This window comes from Anguilla rostrata, chromosome 4 (assembly GCF_018555375.3).
Source record: "Anguilla rostrata isolate EN2019 chromosome 4, ASM1855537v3, whole genome shotgun sequence".
Taxonomy (NCBI): domain Eukaryota; kingdom Metazoa; phylum Chordata; class Actinopteri; order Anguilliformes; family Anguillidae; genus Anguilla; species Anguilla rostrata.
The window spans coordinates 4,056,349-4,075,760 of NC_057936.1; the positions used below are offsets into that span (position 1 = coordinate 4,056,349).

Genomic DNA, 19,412 nt, shown 5'->3' on the forward strand with positions numbered 1-19,412 from the left:
TACGTTTCTCTCGTCCTTTCGCCTGTACGTTTCTCTCGCCTCTCTCGCTGCACGCGTTCCTCTCGCTCAGCTCTCGTGGGGACAGTTCTCCAGCCTCTCGCGCCGGCGCTGTACGCTCCCGGGTCCTTCCTCGCGCAGGACATTCCGTTCTCTCTCTTCTCTTGCTGTACGTTTCTCTCGTCCTTCTCTCGCTGTACGTTTCTCCGTCCTTCTCCGCTGTACATTCTCTCTCCTTCTCCGCTGTACTTTCTCTCTCCTTCACGCTGTACGTTTCTCTCGTCCTTCTCGCGCAACGTTTTTCTCTCGGTTTTCCTTCTCGCGCTACGTTTCTCTCGTCCTTCTCGCGCGGTACGTTTCTCTCCTCCTTCTCTCGCAGTACATTTCTCTCCTCCTTCTCGCGCTGTACATTTCTCCCCTACTCTCTCTGAGGAAAAAGCCTCGTTAAAACAGCTGCGTACATCAAAAAAGCCTCGTTAAAACTGCCGCTACATCAACACCGCGTGCTAATTGCTCTTAGCCCGTTTTTCTCGCCCGAGTCCTCGTTGAACTCGAGCGATGTCATTATCTTTTTCGCCGAGAGAATTTTATTTGAGCGGACATTTTAGACCAATTAGGCGAAAGCAGTGAACGCTTGCAACATTTCCATTAGCTAATAGCGGCCATTGTTCAAGTGACCGTACCCCACTACACATGAAGGAGCACTGAGCAAATGCCTGGGAGTGCCAAGAGTGTGTGTGCGTGTGTGTGTGTGTGTGTGTCTGTGTGTGTCTGTGTGTGTGCGTGCGCCTGTGTGTATGTGTGTCTGTGTGTATGTGTGCATGTGTATGTGAGTGTCTGTCTGTGTGTGTGTGTGTATGTGCATGTGTATGCGAGTGTGTACGTGTGTATGTATGTGTGTCTGTGTGTATGTATGTGTATCTGTGTCTGTGTGTGTCTGTGTTTGTGTCTGTCTGTGTATCTGTGTCTGTGTGTGTGTGTCTGTCTGTGTGTTTGTGTGTGTGTCTGTGTTTCTGTCTGTCTGTGTGTGTTTGTGTAGGTGTGTGCGTGCGTGCGTGCATGTGTGTGTGTGTGTGTGTGTTTGTGTAGGTGTGTGTGTGTGTGTGCGTGCGTGCGTGCATGTGTGTGTGTGTGTTAGGACCCCGTAGCTCTATGGCTTTGTGGCTGGAGGGGCTGGCAGATTTAGTGAAGATCACTGAATCTCCTGGTAGCCATTTAGCCTTTTTTTCATATGTCATGTGTCATCCGCCTCCTCCTCCCCCATCCATGATTCCCATATTCTCTTCATCCTTTGTGCTCCTGTTTTTGGGGGGTGGGGGGTCTGTTTCTGCGGTGCCCAGAAACTGCTCTACATTTCGGAATCCCCCTCAGTCTGAACATTTAAGCCCCCCGCCCCCCCCCCCTTCCCCACGTCCTTTATTCCCCAACCTCAGAACCACCGTCTCGTTCTCCTCTGGTGATGAATGTCGTCTTTAAGCGCTTTTAGATTTATTGAGCCGCCTTGAAATACAGGGGCGGGGGGGGGGGGGGGCGTGGGGAGAGGAATTTCAGAAAAACGTTTTTGCTCAGTTCCCGGAATTCGCTTAATTCCGATATCCGCCCCTCCCTCTGCATTAAAAGAGCCCTCGACTCGAACCTGTCAACGTAAAGCCCCCGGTTTTATCTGCGGAGAGCCTATCGCGGGAAGCGTTGGGGGAGTTTATGGCGAGAAAGAGGTGTCTGCTCGTCACCGCCATTGGCAGGTTTCTTCTTTCTTAGGCTTGAATGCTGCGTGTCGAGCACCTGCGGGCCCCGATGTGATTTTCGGTGATAATGAAGCCAAAAATAGGTTCGGTTCGGAGTAGGGGCCACTGCAGCTGTAAACCCCCCCCCCCCCCCATCCCTCCCCAGCTTCACTCCCCCCCCCTCCCCAGTGGATCACACGCTTAACTCAGGTAGGAAGGGAAAATCTTTTTTTTTTTTTTCTTGCTCGTCAGGGTAGGGGGGGAGGCCAGAAAGAAATGGAGGAGAAAAAACGTTCAGAAATAATTCGGTTTGCCCGCTGAGGGAATGTGCAGCGCTTTTTGAAACTGGCGAATTGGTGCTGCCGGTCTTCTGCGTGGTTTCCCCAGCTTGTGGTGTGCCTGTGATGTTCCGTTTATTTCAAGGCTTTTTTTTTTTGGCGGTTGTCTCTCCTAACAGCGAATTCCTCGCTAGGTTTGGGTGAGCCATCAGTGAATTCCTATGTGCACTGCCGCAAAAAAAATAAGGTTGTCTTAAAAAGTATTTCAGTCTCGTGATGAGATTTAAAATCTCAAGTAGAAAATATTAGCTTGTTTCAAGTTGCTGTTTGCTTGAAATTTTCTTCCCCCATTGGCAAATCTTGAAATGAATCAGACTGTCTCGCCTCATTGGTAATATTTTTGTCTTTTTTAGTTTAAAAAATTTAACAGAAATAAGGTCTAAATACTAAAGACTAAAATACTTGTTGAGATTGACTTATTTTTTGTCCACTGCAGGATTCTGGTTAGCCATTGGTTTGTTCAGTGTAGATTCCTCTGTTGTCTGGGTTAGATGTCGGTTAGTGAATATAGATTCCTCTGCAGTTTTCTTTGTCAGCTATAAGCCACTTATTGTTTTTCAGACAGTACAGTTGGAGCTGTTGGGTTACTGATGCCTGCTGTCAAGCATTACCAAAAAACACAGAGCCCAAAACACCCATTTTCTCCTCCTGTTTTCTCTCTTCTCAGAAGGGAAATATTCCTTCACGCTATTCAGAGAATTACAAAAAGATTGTTCCTGTTATGTTTCAGTGGCATGATTTTCGTAAATGTGAGATGTCGCGAACAAACATCCTAGCAGTGCATTTTACACCCACAAGTACTTGATTCATGAATAAATTCACTGTTTCCTCAGGATTTCTGGTGGGATTGCCATTATGAATAATTTCAGTTTTTTTTTTTTTTTTTTTTTGCACATGACTGAGCAGCGGCAGTTCTGCTCTGTCTGAACTAAACTGTCTGTCAACAGGTGCCTGAATCTGACTCCACCAGACCTGTGTCAGATATGTACATTATTCGCAAAAAAATTAACTCTTTAAAGCCAGTAAAATGTAAAAAAATGGAATAAAAAAAGTCCTGTAGATCCCTTAGATTTTTACTGGAAACATGTTAGAAGCCAAAACATACGGTCACATGGGAGTAGAAATCTGTTCTGAATGACAGTTCAAATGACTTGCTTTCTTTTAAATGGGCTTTTAAAAATGTCAGTGAACCACAGGCATCGAATACTGGCATCGATAGAGAAAGTGCATTTCAAGTGAAGTGTTTGACCCCAGTCTGGACCCTGTAGGGGGGCAGACATTACGGTGAAAGGATGTGGGATTGATCTTTAGAGCTTCGGTCCTTACAGTCTCAGACAGAGACTCAGTGTGGAGACGGTGAGGGCAGGTGGTTGGGCCCGATATGTTTTCCGGATCATTCCATTTCTGGACACCTTATCACAAAAAACAGAATTTCCCAGCATTCATTTGTGCGCTCTTCTGAATTAATTCTAGCTGCATTCCTCTTCTTGCTGTCTCTTCCCTCTTGCTTTAGTGTCTTTCTCTTCTCCCCCTTTTCCTCTCTTCACCTTCCCTCTCTCTCCCTTTTTCCTCTTCTTTTCCTTTTCTCTCCCCTCTTCCTTCCTGCTCTCTCTTCCCCTCTCCCTTCCTCCTCTCTCTTCCCCTCTCTCTCTCCCTCCCTCTCACTTTCCCTCTCTCTCTCTCTCTGTCCTCTCTGCCCTGCCCACCACGCGCGTCCACACTGATAACCCTCGCCCTCTCCTGTTTTGAAACCCCTGCATCATGAACGAATCAATTCCGATCGAAACTTCCAATTACAGCTGCCAGGCCGGGCGCTTGATGGAAGAGCTTTCAATCGGTGGAAGTGACCATGGCCCCGGCAGAGAGCCGGACCGCGAGGAGCGCTGATTGGAATTTTCGTGTGGTGCAATTGGTTAGGTGATGTGGGCTGGACGGATGGGATTGGGGGAGATTGGGTTGGAGGGGTTGTGGCTGGATGGATTGGGTGTCACTGCACTGATATGTTGGTTGTCTTTACTTACGCCCGAGCTTCGATGCCAGCAGTCAGATCCAAGGCGACCGTGCTCACCTCTCCCACCATCACACCCACACCCATGCGCTCCGTCCTCCTCTCCGCCAACCTGCGCAAGCCTTTGATAATATGCGACCAGATGGCCAGAGTTATTCGCCACGAACCGACCTGTATGAGTCTGCGTTCGGTGAAAACCCACAAACCGCGACTCTCAGAGCGAACAGATATGCTCCACCCACACTGTGTCTACAGTCACCATAGTAACAGTAACATAGTAACCATCAGGACAGTTGCATTTTTATTCATTTTTCCTATTCACTGCTGTTTGTGTTTACCCACTAGCTAGAAAGCCTTACCTAGTAAATATGTGAGTAGGAACATGTAATAGGGAAGGCTTTCTAGCTAGTGGGTAAACACTAACACTTAATTCATTTCACATAGCTACCAGCTACTATTAGTGTTTGCTCGCTAACTAGATAGCCTTACCTGGTAAATGTTAATGGAGGACACTAACGAGTCATGTAGAGTACTGACGTTGTCCTAGCATTAGCTCAGTTAATGGTGTGGGTGAAAAAAGTGACAAAACTTTAAAAACGATAAGAAATTAAATGAAACGCCCTAAGGTGGCCTGTGCTGTGCTTCAGTTCAACACTCTTCATTAGCTTAGGCTAATCCTTAAAAAAGTGATAAGGCGTGGTATAAACTAACAGGAGCTGTCATTTTATTTTAACTGTCTGTGTCCAGCAGGGTGCTGTTTGTTACTGTGTGAGTGTTGCCATACTCTCTTCTCATACGTCTGAGAGCATCTTATCGAACAAAATGCAGGCAATAACTTTGATAAGCAGGAGACATTCATTTAAGAATGAAATATGAAGTGTGTGTGTGTGTGTGTGTGTGTGTGTTTTCTTCTCCAGAGCTGTGTGTGTCAGGCTTTTTTTAAATTTTCGTTCTAAGTACATCATCAGCGTTGTATAAGATATTTTCTTTCTTTTTTATGTTTGCTGTTCTTCACAGATTCTGGTCTGAGCAGCCCCCTAACTGAAGCTGATTTTGACTATGAAAGTTAGTTCCAACGAATTCAGTCCCTCTCTTTGTCTTCCCTGCATTTTATTATAGATTTTTTTTCGCACTGTTTTTACTTCCCTGTGAATATTCACGTTTTGAGATGATTTGCAGATTCAGCACTAATTTCCTGCACTTCCTAAAATGTGTTTTTTTCCCCTTTTATTTCTTCTTTCCGTTGCTGTGTTCTCACAAGCTGTTGGCTGCTCATTAATCCACCGTGTAACCTCTGCAATCATAGCTGATGTGGAGACCTTTTTGTGTTTTTTTTTTTTTTTTCCCGGCATTCCGTCTACCCCCCAGCCCCCCCCACCCCGACTCCCCTCAACGTTCTAATTCCAATCTGAACTGATGGGGGTGTTTCTGGAAACTAAGATAACGAGCAGAATTAATTAAATTCCCAGGCAAACAATGGGTCCGACATTTGATCGCTAGCCTGTGGTGAAAAGAGAACAAGAAAAAACGTTTTTTTTTTTTTGGGTTTCTTTTCTTTTTTCTTCCTTCCATCCCTCCCTTACAGACACATACAGAGAGATTGGCTTTCATATGTAAATAAACATGTGTAAAATATTCGTTGGAAGTTTGCAGGGCCATCAAAAGAAACCTTTTTTTTGTTCATCCCTCTGGCTTATCGACCGGGAATCGGATTGGAAGTGTGTAATTAGAGGGTAGTCCATTTCCTCACACACATTGATCTGCTTTTGACTGCTGGGGTTCTGAAAAAAAAAAGAAAAAAAAAAAGAAAAGAAACAACTCTGTGTTGGAGGGATAGCTTTCCACAAATGGGAGGAGGGAGTGGGGGGGTAGCAGGGGGTAGGGCGGGGGGGGTTGTCCTTGGAAGGACCTTCCTCCCATGCGATCGGGTTTGTGCGCAAGCTGAGGGGAGTTTGATATTGAACATTCTTAGGGTAAATCCTGGCGAGCTGGGGGAGACAGGGTGCGCTAACACGACGCGATCCACTTCCCTCTCGTCTTCCGCTCGCTGGCCAGAACGATGGGGTACAAACTGCGTTTGCTTGCCCCACACCACCCCCCCCCCCCCCAACTTGCCCCTGCCCCCCACCCTCATGCAGAGGAAAGGATATGCGCAGCCTGTCTGTCTAGTCAGTCGGTCTGTAGTCAAACTGTCTGCAGTAAGTCAGTCTGTAGTCTGTAGTCAGTCGGTCTGTAGTCAAACTGTCTGTAGTCAGTCAGTCTGTAGTCAGTCGGTCTGTAGTCAAACTGTCTGTAGTCAGTCAGTCTGTAGTCTGTAGTCAGTCAGTCAGTCTGCAGTCAGTCAGTCTGTAGTATGTAGTCAGTCAGTCTGTAGTCAAACAGTTCGGCCAGCCCCAGGGAGAGCATTAATTAAAAAGGAGGAGCAGTTCATCCAGGCTGCATGCTGCTGTACGTGCCATTTTCCATCAGTCTGTTTGTGTTCGTAAATTCCTTCCCGGTTTGCCGTGTTTGTTAAAATATTTGTTTTTTCAACATTACCTCTAAATTAGAACCGCCGATCCTAATTGAAATTAGCCCTGATTACGGAGGACGAGACGGACGCGTGTCACGGGCGAACCCTCTGGAGAGCAGCAGGGCGATAAGCGTGAGAGGGCTGAGCGGCGTCTGTTACACGCGGGCTTGTGTTTGTTTACACGCATTCTCTACGCTCAATTAACTCCGCTGACCCCCTTTTTTTGGCAAGAAAGAAATCGAATTCAAGAGGCTCGGGATCTCTTGTATGTAATGCAAAAGCCGATCAGCCGTTCCAGAAATAGCTGCTCTCGGGTGGAACAAAGAGATGTGTGAATTATTAACTGAAGTTTTCTCAGTTCTGCCGAAGGGACACCTTGGAGTCTTGCACTTCGCTTTACCTCCCAGATTTCCGCTCCTAGTTTGAATCCAAAGCAAACGTAAACACATACCTAATCTGTATTTGTGCCAAATCTTTTTCTATACTATGAGTCGATGCCTATACCAAGACTTTGTCTGTATACCAAATCTCTCACAGTGCACAGACACAAGTGAATCTCTACAAGCCACAGTAGCAGTGACCTTCCAAAATTTACTCTAGTGGTATTAATTCTTTTTTTGTTCTTAGATTTTTTGGGGGTGGGGGGTGGGGGGGCACATCCATTTTATCACCTTCTCGCAGTCTGAGAGCCTCAGTGGGGGTGGTGGGGGACAGCACGGGTGAGGATGTCATGATGATGTCATGCTTGCCTGGCCTTGGCTGACTGAAGCACTGCAGCTGATTTTGACACTTTGTCTCACACTGTCACTGCACCCACCCCACCCCCTCTGTACCTGCTAGACCCCCATTCCACCCCAGGCCAGGGCTCTCCACACCCCCCTCCCATCACTGGGGAAGTTCTGGGTCTTCGGGTACCGGTGGGTCACCCACTGGACAAGGCACAGAAGCCTCCTCTTTTTCTGCCCGAAATCTGTCGTGTTCTGTCGACAACGGCACTATTTTATTATGGCAAGCTCAGTTGGGAACAAGTTCAAAGCAAGGTAGACAGGACAGGTGAGGTAGAAAGGACAGGTGAGGTAGACAGAACAGGTGTGGTAGACAGGGCAGGTGAGGTAGAAAGGACAAGTTTGGTAGACAGAACAGGTGTGGTAGACAGGGCAGGTGATGTAGACAGGGCAGGTGTGGTAGACAGAACAGGTGAGATAGACATGTGAGATGAGGGGAGAGAGAGAGAGTGAGTGAGAAAGAGAGAGAGAGAGAGAGAGAGAGAGAGAAGGAGAGTGCAGGTTGAGGAAGATTGAGAGGCAGAGAGAGAGAGAGGGAGGGAGAGAGAGAGGGGGATGGAGAGTGCAGGTTGAGGAAGATTGAGAGGCAGAAGGCGAAGGATTTGCCTTTTCACCGAGACCGGACGTCAGAAACGAGTTTCAGAATTGTGGCTAAATTGGCCTCTTTTTCCGGCGTTAAATGTGCTCCCCCGTCGTGTGCGGCAGGGTAGAGAGGTGGTGTGAGGGGAGGGTCGTGTGCGGTAGGGTAGAGAGGTGGTGTGAGGGGAGGGTCGTGTGCGGTAGGGTAGAGAGGTGGTGTGAGGGGAGGGTCGTGTGCGGTAGGGTAGAGAGGTGGTGTGAGGGGAGGGTCGTGGGAGGGTAGAGAGTGGTGTGAGGGAGGGTCGTGTGCGGTAGGGTAGAGAGGTGTGTGTGAGGGGAGGTCGTGTGGGTAGGAGAGGTGGTGTGAGGAGAGGGTCGTGTGTGGTAGGTAGAGAGGTGGTGTGAGGGAGGGTCGTGTGCGGTAGGGTAGAGAGGTGGTGTGAGGGGAGGGTCGTGTGCGGTAGGGTAGAGAGGTGGTGTGAGGGAGGGTCGTGTGGGTAGGGTAGAGAGGTGGTGTGAGGGGAGGGTCGTGTGCGGTAGGGTAGAGAGGTGGTGTGAGGGGAGGGTCGTGTGCGGTAGGGTAGAGAGGTGGTGTGAGGGGAGGGTCGTGTGCGGTAGGGTAGAGAGGTGGTGTGAGGGGAGGGTCGTGTGTGGTAGGGTAGAGAGGTGGTGTGAGGGAGGGTCGTGTGGGTAGGGTAGAGAGGTGGTGTGTGAGGGGAGGGTCGGTGGGTAGGGTAGAGAGGTGGTGTGAGGGGAGGGTCGTGTGCGGTAGGGTAGAGAGGTGGTGTGAGGGAGGGTCGTGTGCGGTAGGGTAGAGAGGTGGTGTGAGGGGAGGGTCGTGTGCGGTAGGGTAGAGAGGTGGTGAGGAGGTCGTGGTAGGGAGAGGTGGTGTGAGGAGTCGTAGGGTAGAGAGGTGGTGTGAGGGGAGGGTCGGTGTGGGTAGGGTAGAGAGGTGGTGTGGAGGGAGGGTCGTGTGCGGTAGGGTAGAGAGGTGGTGTGAGGGGAGGGTCGTGTGCGGTAGGGTAGAGAGGTGGTGTGAGGGGAGGGTCGTGTGCGGTAGGGTAGAGAGGTGGTGTGAGGGGAGGGTCGTGTGCGGTAGGGTAGAGAGGTGGTGTGAGGGGAGGGTCGTGTGCGGTAGGGTAGAGAGGTGGTGTGAGGGGAGGGTCGTGTGCAGGCCCAGCCAGAAGCTCTGTGTCTTTTTTATTTTATTTTAAATCAGGCGACGAAAAAGGAGTAGATTGTGTGAAATTGCCTCGTTAGTCAGTCCCCCCTATTGGGGCTGGTGAAAGAACGGGGGCCTTAAATGTGTTAGGCGACGTTATTTCGCATTTGATGAAACTCACAAATTAAACGTTTCCCGCTATAAATGTTAAAGTGTGTTCCGCGGTCGCCGCCGTGCGATTGTTACCATTATGGCGTCCGGAGGAGGGGGAAAAAAAAAAAAGCCTCATTTTTTTTCCCCATCTCTCATAAAAGTGCCAGAAGCTGTTATTTCGCCGGGGCAAAACCCCATAAGAGGTGAAATATAGTTTTTGTTAGCATCGCGTCTCGCCGCCGCGTAAAAAAACGCTGAACTGCGGGGGTGTTTGTCTTTTTATATTATTTCCCGAAATGAAAGAAAAGCAAGGACGGCGAACGGCGAATGTTGTCGCCGCGGCCGCCATCGCGAAGCTGTTAAGAAGCAGCCGTTCTCTCCAAGGAACTTGGCGGATAATTGGGGTGGGATCTCTCTCACGCCTTAACGGTCTGCCGGTGGGGCCTTCCCCCCCCCCCCCTGTTTTTCTTTCCTATTCTGTGGCCGTGTCATTCGCGGTTGTGATGAAGCGGGTTGGTGGTGGGGGGGGTTGGCGGGGGGGGGGGGTGGGGGCTCTCGAAACGAGAAGGCGGAACCCTGGCCAGCTCACACACCTTCCAAGCATCACTCATGAAAGCTGTGTTTGTGTGTGTGTGTGTGCGATGCCTGTCTGTCTGTCCATCTTTCTGTCTGTCTGTCTGTCTGTCTGTCCACTAGCCTTCTACACCATCGCAGGCTTCTGCACCGTTTACCTCCTTCCTCCTCTTCCTCTTCCTCTTCCTGATTTTCGCCTGTCAGTCTCCCTTTCCTTTTCTTTCTTTTGGTTTATTTTCACACAGGCTTCACACCCCTGGCGGTGTTTTTCTGTTTTTCTGTTTCTTGCTCTCTCTCTCTCTCTCTCTCACTCTCTTTCTCTCTGTTTCTCACTCTCTCTCGCTTTCTCTCTCTCTGTCTCTCTCTGTTGTTTTGTTTTTGACCGTTTTCTCTCTGTCTGGCAAACAGGCATGATGAGCCACCCGCCGATCCCCATCGCGGAGTTGGGGGAGCACACAGAGGTGCTGAAGGCCAACGACAACCTGAAGCTCTCTCAGGAATACGAGGTGAGGAGGGGGGGGTGGGGAGAGAGAGGGGGGGGAGGGGGAGATAGAGAGAGAGGGGCGGAAAGGGGAGATAGGTAAGAGGGAGGGAGGAGAAGAGAGAGAAGGAGGGAGGGAAAGAGAGGTGGAGAGAGGGAGGTAGAGACAGAGGGTGGGGAAAGGGGAGATAGGTAAGAGGGAGAAGGAGGGAGGGAGAGAGAGGTGGAGAGAGGGATGTAGAGACAGAGGGTGGGGAAAGGGGAGATAGGTAAGAGGGAGGGAGGAGAAGAGAGAGAAGGAGGGAGGAAGAGAGGTGAGAGAGGATGTAGAGAGAGGGTGGGAAAGGGGAGATAGGAAGAGGGATAGGAGAGGGAGAGAGAGGTGGAGAGAGGGAGGTACAGAGAGAGGGTGGGGAAGGGGGAGATAGGTAAGAGGGAGGGAGAAGAAGAGAGAGAAGGAGGGAGGGGGAGAGAGAGAGAGAGAGATGAAAAGTGACCAGGAGAAGATCCCCAAAGTCTCCTCTTCACACCTTGAAGGGTTATCGCAGTGACATCACCCTGTGAGGCAGGAATCTCGACACCTTGCCTGGCGTGTTTCCAGTGCGTCTAACTGCTCATGGTCCTCAAGGCCCGAGACCCGCTGGTTTTCCACCCTCCCTCTACCTGGGAGTCAGCTGTGAAGACCAGGTGTCTGGCCAAGCAGTAGCACTAACCGTTCTGTTAATTACCTGGGGGGAAGGAAAACCAGGGCCGGATTTGGAATCGAGGGCCAGATCTGGGTATCCACGGGCTATGCTGATTGGTCCACACATCTTGTTTACGTGGCCTGAATCACTGCTGATTAAAAGGCAGCCAGAAAGTCCCTGCAGATACCGTGACCCTCCCTAACTTTGAGATTGAGATCGAGATCCCTTAAGACAAGGCTCTCCAACCCTGGGGATGTACTCTACTGTCCTGTAGGTTTTCAGTATCAGGGCAGGCCAACCCTGTTCCTGTAGGTTTTCATTTCAGCCCTAATTATGTGGTGCAACTGATTCCACTAATTAGAAGCTCAAACAGCCCTCTTGCTGTTGAATGGGGTGTGCCAAATTAGGGTTGGAATGAAAATCTACAGAACGGCAGATCTCCAGGACCAGGGTTAGGCAGCCCTGCTCTTGCTATTAAATGAGGTGTGGCGTTTTTAGGGTTGAAGTGAAAACCTATGGGATGGTAGATCTCAGGACCAGGGTTGGCAGCCTGCTCTAGCTGTTGAGTGAGGTGTGCTTTATTGTGGGAACCTACAGGACGGTAGATCTCTAGGACCGGCTGGGCAGGGCTGGGAGCGCCACCGGCCCGTAACGGGACGGGTTTGGGGGTGAGGTTAAGAGTTTTTTCCGGTAGAAATCCACAAATCCACCCTCCGCCTGGCGGTGCCCAATGAGCTGTCAGAAGTTGAGCGCGGGGGTTATAAATGGACTCGGGGGGTGATTGGAAAATCGCGGATTGCTGAATCAGCCGCTCATTTGCATAGTGCAATACGCCCCCAACCCCCCCCCCGCCCTTATATCACGCTTTAATGAAAGAGGGAAAAAATACCGCCAGAGCATGGAGATTAGTCCCGATGCTGGGTGTGTGTGTGTCTGTGTGTCTGTGTGTGTGTGTGCGTGTGTGTGTGTGCGTGTGTGTGTGTGGTGTGTGTGTGTGTGTGTGTGTTGTCATGTTGTGTGTGTTGTGTGTGTGCGTGTAGCGTGTGACGTGTGGTTGTGTGTGTTGTGTGTTGCATGTGTGCGTGTGTGCGTGTGTGTGGTGAGTGTGGTGTGTGCGTGTGCGTGTGTGTGTGCATGCATGTGTGTGTGTGTATGTGTGTGTGCGTGTGTGTGTGTGTGTGTGTGTGTCTGTGTATGTCTGTGTGTGTGTATGTCAATTTTATTGTGTGTGTATGTGTGTTTTATGTGCGTGTATGCGCGTGTATGTGTTTTATGTGTGTGTGTATGTGTGTTTCATGTGCGTGTATGCACGTGTATGTGTGTTTTATGTGTGTGTGTATGCGTGTGTATGTGTGTTTTATGTGCGTGTATGCATGTGTATGTGTGTTTTATGTGCGTGTGTATGTGTGTTTTATGTGCGTGTGTATGCGTGTGGGTGGGCGGGGCCACAGTGCACATGAGCACGGCATCATCATCGCCATGGTTTCCGCCACAGGCGGGAGCAGAGGGGCGTAAATCTACGGGAGGCTCGTCTCCGAGACAGAAGTAGTCCGTCAAACCCGCGCGCGGAAACCCGCTTTCTAATTACTCGCCCCCCCCCCCCAATCCCCCGCCACCCCCCTAGCGCCCAACAACCCCCCCCTGCCCCCCCACCCCCCAGCGCCAACCGAAATAAAAATGTGTCTGCGCGGCAGCGTGTGCTCTCTCTCTCTCTCCGTCTCCCTCAGAAGGAGTGACCTGCGCTGCGAGCAGAAAGTAATTTTAATTCTGTTATTTTCCTGATGAATCACCGCTCGTCCAGGCCCTCATACTTACCCGGCTCTGCTCTCCAGGCTCTGAGTGATTGGTTTGCAGGGCTGGTGTTGGTCGGGTGTGGGGGGGGGGGGGGGGGGGGTTGGGGGGGGAGATTACAAAGCGAGTGCCACAGCCGTAAAGCAGCTGCGGGGGTATCGAGGGGGGGGGGGGGGGGGGGGGGGGGTAACAGGGATAGTGTGGAACATAAAGAGAGGTCCTTTGGCGTGGCTGCACATGCTCACTCCTACCAGCAGGGGCAGCATTCTCTACACACTGCACCATTATAGTACAGCGCTCTGTAACTCCACTCCTGGAGGTCTGGTGTGTGTGTTTGTGTGTGTGTGTGTACGTGCATGTGTGTTTTTCTATTTTAAATTTGCATAATAGCTATGCACGCCAGTGCAGGTTCACTCTTTTATCTCTCACAGAAATGGAATATATTGTTCTGGATATTGTAAATATTGTGATTTTTTTTGTATCTGAAAGTGGCAATTATTTGTGCATTTTCTCACTCGTTTTGAAATGCTTCTGCATCTCCTCTGATCTTGATTTCATTTTATCGCTGTGTAGTCCATGTCCTTAGGGGACGTGTCTGGAAACACATTAAACTGTTTTCGCCGAGAATATAATGCTCGGTCTGCCGCTGTTGCTCATTGGCTTTATTGGAAGTTTTCAGACCAGAATAAACGATTGCGCTCAGACCAGAATAAACAATCGTGCCGAAGATATAATTGAGGGCGGGTTTTTGCTTTGAATTCTGGGACAGATCGACCTTCCTTGCTGGCATTGCACGTCCCTTTGTTCTCTGCGAGGGCTGGATTTCTCGCTTGGGGGGGGGGCGGTGATCGTTCCAAATGTCTGAACACAGCTTCGGCGATCGTTGAAAATGTCTGAAAGCCTGGCGTGACCGCGGGAAGTGCCCTGACCCTGCTTTTCCCACTGCTTTGTGTGGGTAGCAAGTCGATTTAAATCAGGGTCGGATAATGGAGGCCAGCGTTTTGACTTCGTTCATTGACTTCTGTTTGCTCTTGTGTCCTCCGAATGTTTTAATTAAGACGGCTATGGAGAAGTCCAAGAGGATAGGTGTGGAGAAAAACCTGGTCCCTTTGATTTAATTAAAGAAAACATTGTGTGAAATACATGAAAGTAAACCGGCCACATTAGAGGCAATCAAACGAACAACAAAGAGTTGTTGTAGGCTGGTGATCCTTATTTAAATTGACAGCACAAAAGGTGGTTTAGCACAAGCAGCATGAAAAAAAAGGCACACTTTTAACCTGCACAATTTCTAATGCTCAGGCATCTCTGTAGGGACCTGTAAACACGCGGGTGTAGAGAACCTAAAAATGTAAAAAGTCAAGAAAAAAAACGAAGTGTGCTGCATTCAGGAAGAGGCTCAGGGTGCTGTTATTTTAGGGTAATTATAGAAAGCAAGCTGCTGGTACAGCAGACTCCTTATCGTGTCCCCACCCCCCCCCCCCCCCCCCCCCCCCTTAGCTGTGCACTCTTCAGTCTGTTAAATCCTTACATCTAGGGAATGGAGAGGGATGGAGGGAGGGAAGGGGAGAGAGAGAGAGAGAAGGAGGACAGGGTGTATGAGAGAGAGAGAGAGATCTAGAGAGAAAGTGAGAGAATGAGTGAAAGAGTGCGAGTAAGAGAGAGAGAGAGAGAGGCCGCAGGAGCGTGCGAGCGAGCGAGCTCCCCCAATCATAATGGAATTCTAAATTACCCTGACAAGGGAATACAATATTTATTCTGAATTCTCATATTCCGAGAGCAGCTGCATCCATCACACAAGCGTCAGACTGGGTCCTGCTTTACTCCCCCCTGCTCTCACCCCCCCTCCGCCCCCGCCCCCCAGGACAGAGCTGAAAAAGTAAATATTCTTATTCCCATTAATCACCCGACACGTTAACGATCTTCAACCTGTGCGCCTCTTAAATATTTTAGATACGGGGAGCCTAGGCCAGCCTTTAATTACAAAGTTCTCACTCCCACTCCTCCCTGCTGTAAGAGCTGCAGGTGTCCTGTGTGTGTGTGTGTGTGTGTGTGTGTGTGTGTGCGTGTTTGTGTGTGTGTGCGCACTTTTTTGGGTATGTGTGTGTGTGTGTGTGTGTGTGCGTTCTTGTGTGTGTCTGGTTACATCAGCTCACACCCTTACCTGTGCATCTCTCCCTGCAGTCCATCGATCCCGGCCAGCAGTTCACCTGGGAGCACTCCAACCTGGAGGTCAACAAGCCAAAGAACCGCTACGCCAACGTCATCGCCTACGACCACTCCCGCGTCATCCTCTCCTCCATTGAAGGTGAGGTCCACCAGGGGGAGCTACTGAGCAGGCTGACAGTCTCGCAGGAATTTAGCTCCAGCCAGGTTTCCTGACAAGGTGGAAATCTTAGACAGGAAATCTTAAGGCACGTTGCACTTGGCTCTGATTTCAGTCGACACCTGTCCTTAACTTTTGACTTAAAAATAGAAGCTTGCATTTTAATTTTTTTTTTCCTGCACAAACACTTTTTTTTTTTGCATTTTAATTTGGTCAAAAACTCAAATTGTATGGACTTCACCGGTACCTGAAGGGTTAAAGTGTTTTATTTCAAATAACTGGGTTATGTTCCAGTGACCCAGTTCTTGCTGCAGTGTAGAGGAGTTTTAACAGACGGTCCATTGTGCTGTGTTATGTTCCGTGTTCAGGTAGTGTGAGTGTAGATAGGTGGAGCAGAGATAGTTTAGGTAGATACCCCTCCACATCCATGCTTCTTTCTTGATGAATGCACTTCCATCACAAACAATAATTTTTTTTCCCTCCCCCCCCCCCAATATTTTTACACTTCTGCAATATTTATTTTTTGATTTATCGTTTCATCGCTTCTTTTTAAAAAATTTTTGGCGCTTAATTCGAACCCATCGAGCGGGGCGAAGAAAACAGCGAGGGCAGCCAATGAAAGAAAACCGGGGCTAAAAAAAAAAAGAGGGCTGTTTTTTTTTTTCCATACATAAATTTATCAACTCCGCGATTTTTCTCATTTTTATAGCGCGGCGGCTTAGCGGCGAGCCCGGAGCCGCGGAACGGTATTCCAGCGCCGCGGCGTCCTCCGTTCGCTCCGCTACGGCTAACGGCGAAAAAAAAAACGATAAAAAAAACGCTCGATTGCTTTTCTCGCTACACGGGAATTCGTTTTAATTTCGTTTTATCTGCCTGCTCTCGTCCTTCTCTTCTCTTCTCTCTCTCTCTCTCTCTCTCTCTCTCTCCCGACCCTTAATTTCCCGCTCTTCTCTGTAGTGTCTAGACTTGCTGATAAACACACAGGGGGGCGAAAGTGTTTTGGGTTTTTTTGTTTTGTTTTTTTCCGTTAGCGCGTTTGAGGAAAAGCGGTAGTTTAAAACGCCGTTCCGCTCCCGGCGGTAAGTGCTTATTAAGTTTGGTTGCCGTGGCGAGCGGCGCTCTCTCTCTCTCTCTCGTAGAAGTCTCGTGTTTGCAGGGCTCCTCCCGCCCACGCTCGGCTCTGCTGCCGTGACAACACTTCCCTCAAGGTTTTCTCCGAATTTTTTATTTATTTTATTTATTTATTTATTTTTTTTACTCCCAGCTGTGGTGGTATTTGTAGGATCACTTACTGTATAATATTGTATGGATGGATTTATGACTGAGTCACACGTTTAATGACATTGGACATATACTGCCTATGGAGTATGTGTTTTTAGCCTAATCTGTAACACTCTTCCTTATTTAACACAATAATAATAATAATAATAATAATAATACATTTTATTTGTTATGCATCCTTCACAGTACCCAAGGAGAGAGTACACATTTGAAAACTGTGCCCTTACTTTCTCTCGTATTGTAAGTCGCTCCACTGATGCGCTGTAATGCTGTGCTGAGCAGGTGTTTGAGCTCTTGAGGTGACAGATTGAGCGAGCTTCCAAAAAGTAGGCAACAAACTGCCTGTGTCCTGCCCCGAGCATGGCACCCCCCACCCCCCCACTGTCTCCACAGCTAAGCCAGCGCTCGCTGGGGCTACTTTAGCAGAGATTTAGTGCCCCCCCCCCCCGACAGGCTCCCGTCCTGCAGGAGAGGGATGGCGGAGGGGAGAGACGCCGCTCGGGGGCTCTGCGCCCCTGATTTACGGCCGGCCCCTCTGGTGATTCCATCTTGTAGCGCGCTCCGCGGCGGGGGCCCCTAAATCAGGCGCCTTCGCTCGCCCGCCATCAAACAAGGAGGAGAGAAGAAAAGCGGGAAGGAAAAAAGAAGGAGAGAGGGAGAGGGAGAGGGAGGCTGAGGCGCGACAGGGTTTTATTTATTTTTTATTTATTTATTTATTTATTTATTTATTTATTTTTCTTCTGAATAACCGTTTCTGTGGTGGGGAGCAGGTGCTCAGGTACCAGGTGCTCAGTAACACTCTGTTGGGGGAAAATGGACGCTCATCTCCACGCTCTTAGTGTCGAGAATTCCGTTCCCCGCCCGCTGAAGCGCGAGCGTGCCCCCCGGGGAGCTGGGGGGGGGGGGGGGGCGGCAAGTTTTTTTTCGAGCGGGATCGCGACCGGCGTGGCCGGTGTGGCCGCTGGAAGGAGAACACCGTCAGCATCGGAGATCACAGATTCACACAGAGCGATTTCCCCCCACACCGAATCGCTCTTCTTCGAGGGGCCGGGACAGTGCCGCGTTATTAAGAACCTCTGGGCCTCCAGTTTACACCGGTTTAGAGAGAGTCCGAGACCCCCCCAAATACACACAGTCACACGCAGTCACACACACTCACACACACACACACACACGCAGTCACACACACACTCACACACACACACGCAGTCACACACACACACGCAGTCGCACACACACAAGCAGTCACACGCACACACACACACGCAGTCACACACACACACACACGCAGTCACACACACGCAGTCACACACACACACACACACACACACACGCAGTCACACACGCTCACACACACGCAGTCACACACGCACACACACACGCAGTCACACGCACACACACACGCCGTTCTGTGCCGAAGTCGGAATCGTGCTCTGAATTTTCCGAGCGTGGCGTTCCGTGTTCCGGAGCGAGTCGCCCCGCCAGTCTGTTTTCCCGCTTACCTCTCTGTGTTCTCGCCACACGCTCGCAAGACAAGCTTTTAATATCAGAGACAATATTTAAACAGATATTTCACAGCTGTCGTCATTTGCATAATTGCTTTTAGCGAGAACGCCCGTGGAAAGTACACAATGCATGCGTGCGCATATCTCCACAAATTACAGTCGTGTGCGGTCGGAGTGACACCCCCCTCTACGTGTTCTGTGCGTCTGATTAGGCGCTGTCTTAGGGAATAGGGTTAGGTCTGCTGCAGGCTTCCCAGAAGTGCCTTCCACAAGAGACACGGTTAGCCCACTGAGGTTAGCCCACTAAAGACCGACAGTCCCCTGCTCAGGGAACCAATCACGCTCTAGTTATTTCTCAAGGGTGTATAGTCACACTTGCACCGTTGTGGACATTCATGGGTCAAACCTTTGGAGAGTAGGCTTTCTGGGAATGATTCGATGTTCTAGAATTCCAAGTCCGTGTTCTAGAACTCCATTGCATTCAGTTACCATGAAAATAAAAAAAAGAATGCCTGTGAAGTTACCAGCCGCTATTGTGACATCAGCATTAGAATGCTCAGTTCAGTGCACTCTAATCGCATACTTGTGATTTCACACCTCGAAGGGTTCAAAAAACACTGTGAATGCATTGTTTACAGGTTTAGGTTCTCACCCTCTACGCTCCTGCCGAAAACCTCAGGTGACCTGACAGCTGTTTGGTCACGTGATCCGAGTCACAGGTGCGCAACCCAACCGACCCAACGCCACAACGCGACTGTCCCTTTTTTCGTCCCCCCCCCCAGGCATCACGGGCAGCGACTACATCAACGCCAACTACATCGACGGCTACCGCAAGCAGAACGCCTACATCGCCACGCAGGGCCCGCTGCCCGAGACCTTCGGCGACTTCTGGCGCATGGTGTGGGAGCAGAGGGCCGCCACCGTGGTGATGATGACGCGGCTGGAGGAGAAGTCGCGGGTGAGGACGCCGCGGACGCCGCGTACGCGCGCATGCCCAAAAAAAATACATTACATTACATTACATTTATTTGGCAGACGCTTTTATCCAAAGCGACGTACAAAAAAGTGCATTTCATGGTCACGGACAACTGCTAAACACAGGTTCAGTAAGGTACAATACTTATTTTGCACAGCTGTTTCTAGCCAGGAACACAGTTTAGTTTACACAGTGAACGCTATTCAGACCTAACCTGAATGCGTATACCGTAGAACCGCTGGCCTTGTCTCCAGAGCTCTTTCAGTTCATTTGGCAGTTTTTTTTACGTGTCTTTCATTTCCTAGAGAGGTGGGGGAAGATGTCATGGGGGGGCTTTGTTATGTGATGGCGTCATTCAGAAGAAAAAAATCGGGACCACAGATTGTGTGATTTGACCCAGGTCAAATGCTTTTTTTTTATATACTCTCTATAAGCCTTGAAGACTCTGGTGAAACATTCCTGCAGTTTTTTAAAAAAAAGAAGGAAATGTCTTTGCCAGCATTCTGTCAGTTCTGTCAGAGATTCTCAGGGATCT

At 49.6% G+C, this 19,412-nt stretch overlaps 1 protein-coding gene across 1 annotated transcript in view; it reads left to right on the plus strand.

Annotated features, from left to right (window-relative positions):
- LOC135254071 (receptor-type tyrosine-protein phosphatase S-like) overlaps positions 1–19,412 on the plus strand; it is a 254,574-nt gene that overhangs the window by 213,216 nt on the left and 21,946 nt on the right. The window contains exons 24-27 of the mRNA XM_064334022.1: positions 5,025–5,132; positions 10,240–10,337; positions 14,974–15,097; positions 18,684–18,859. Coding sequence (XP_064190092.1) covers positions 5,025–5,132; positions 10,240–10,337; positions 14,974–15,097; positions 18,684–18,859 — 506 coding nt within the window. The remainder of the gene's footprint in view (positions 1–5,024; positions 5,133–10,239; positions 10,338–14,973; positions 15,098–18,683; positions 18,860–19,412) is intronic.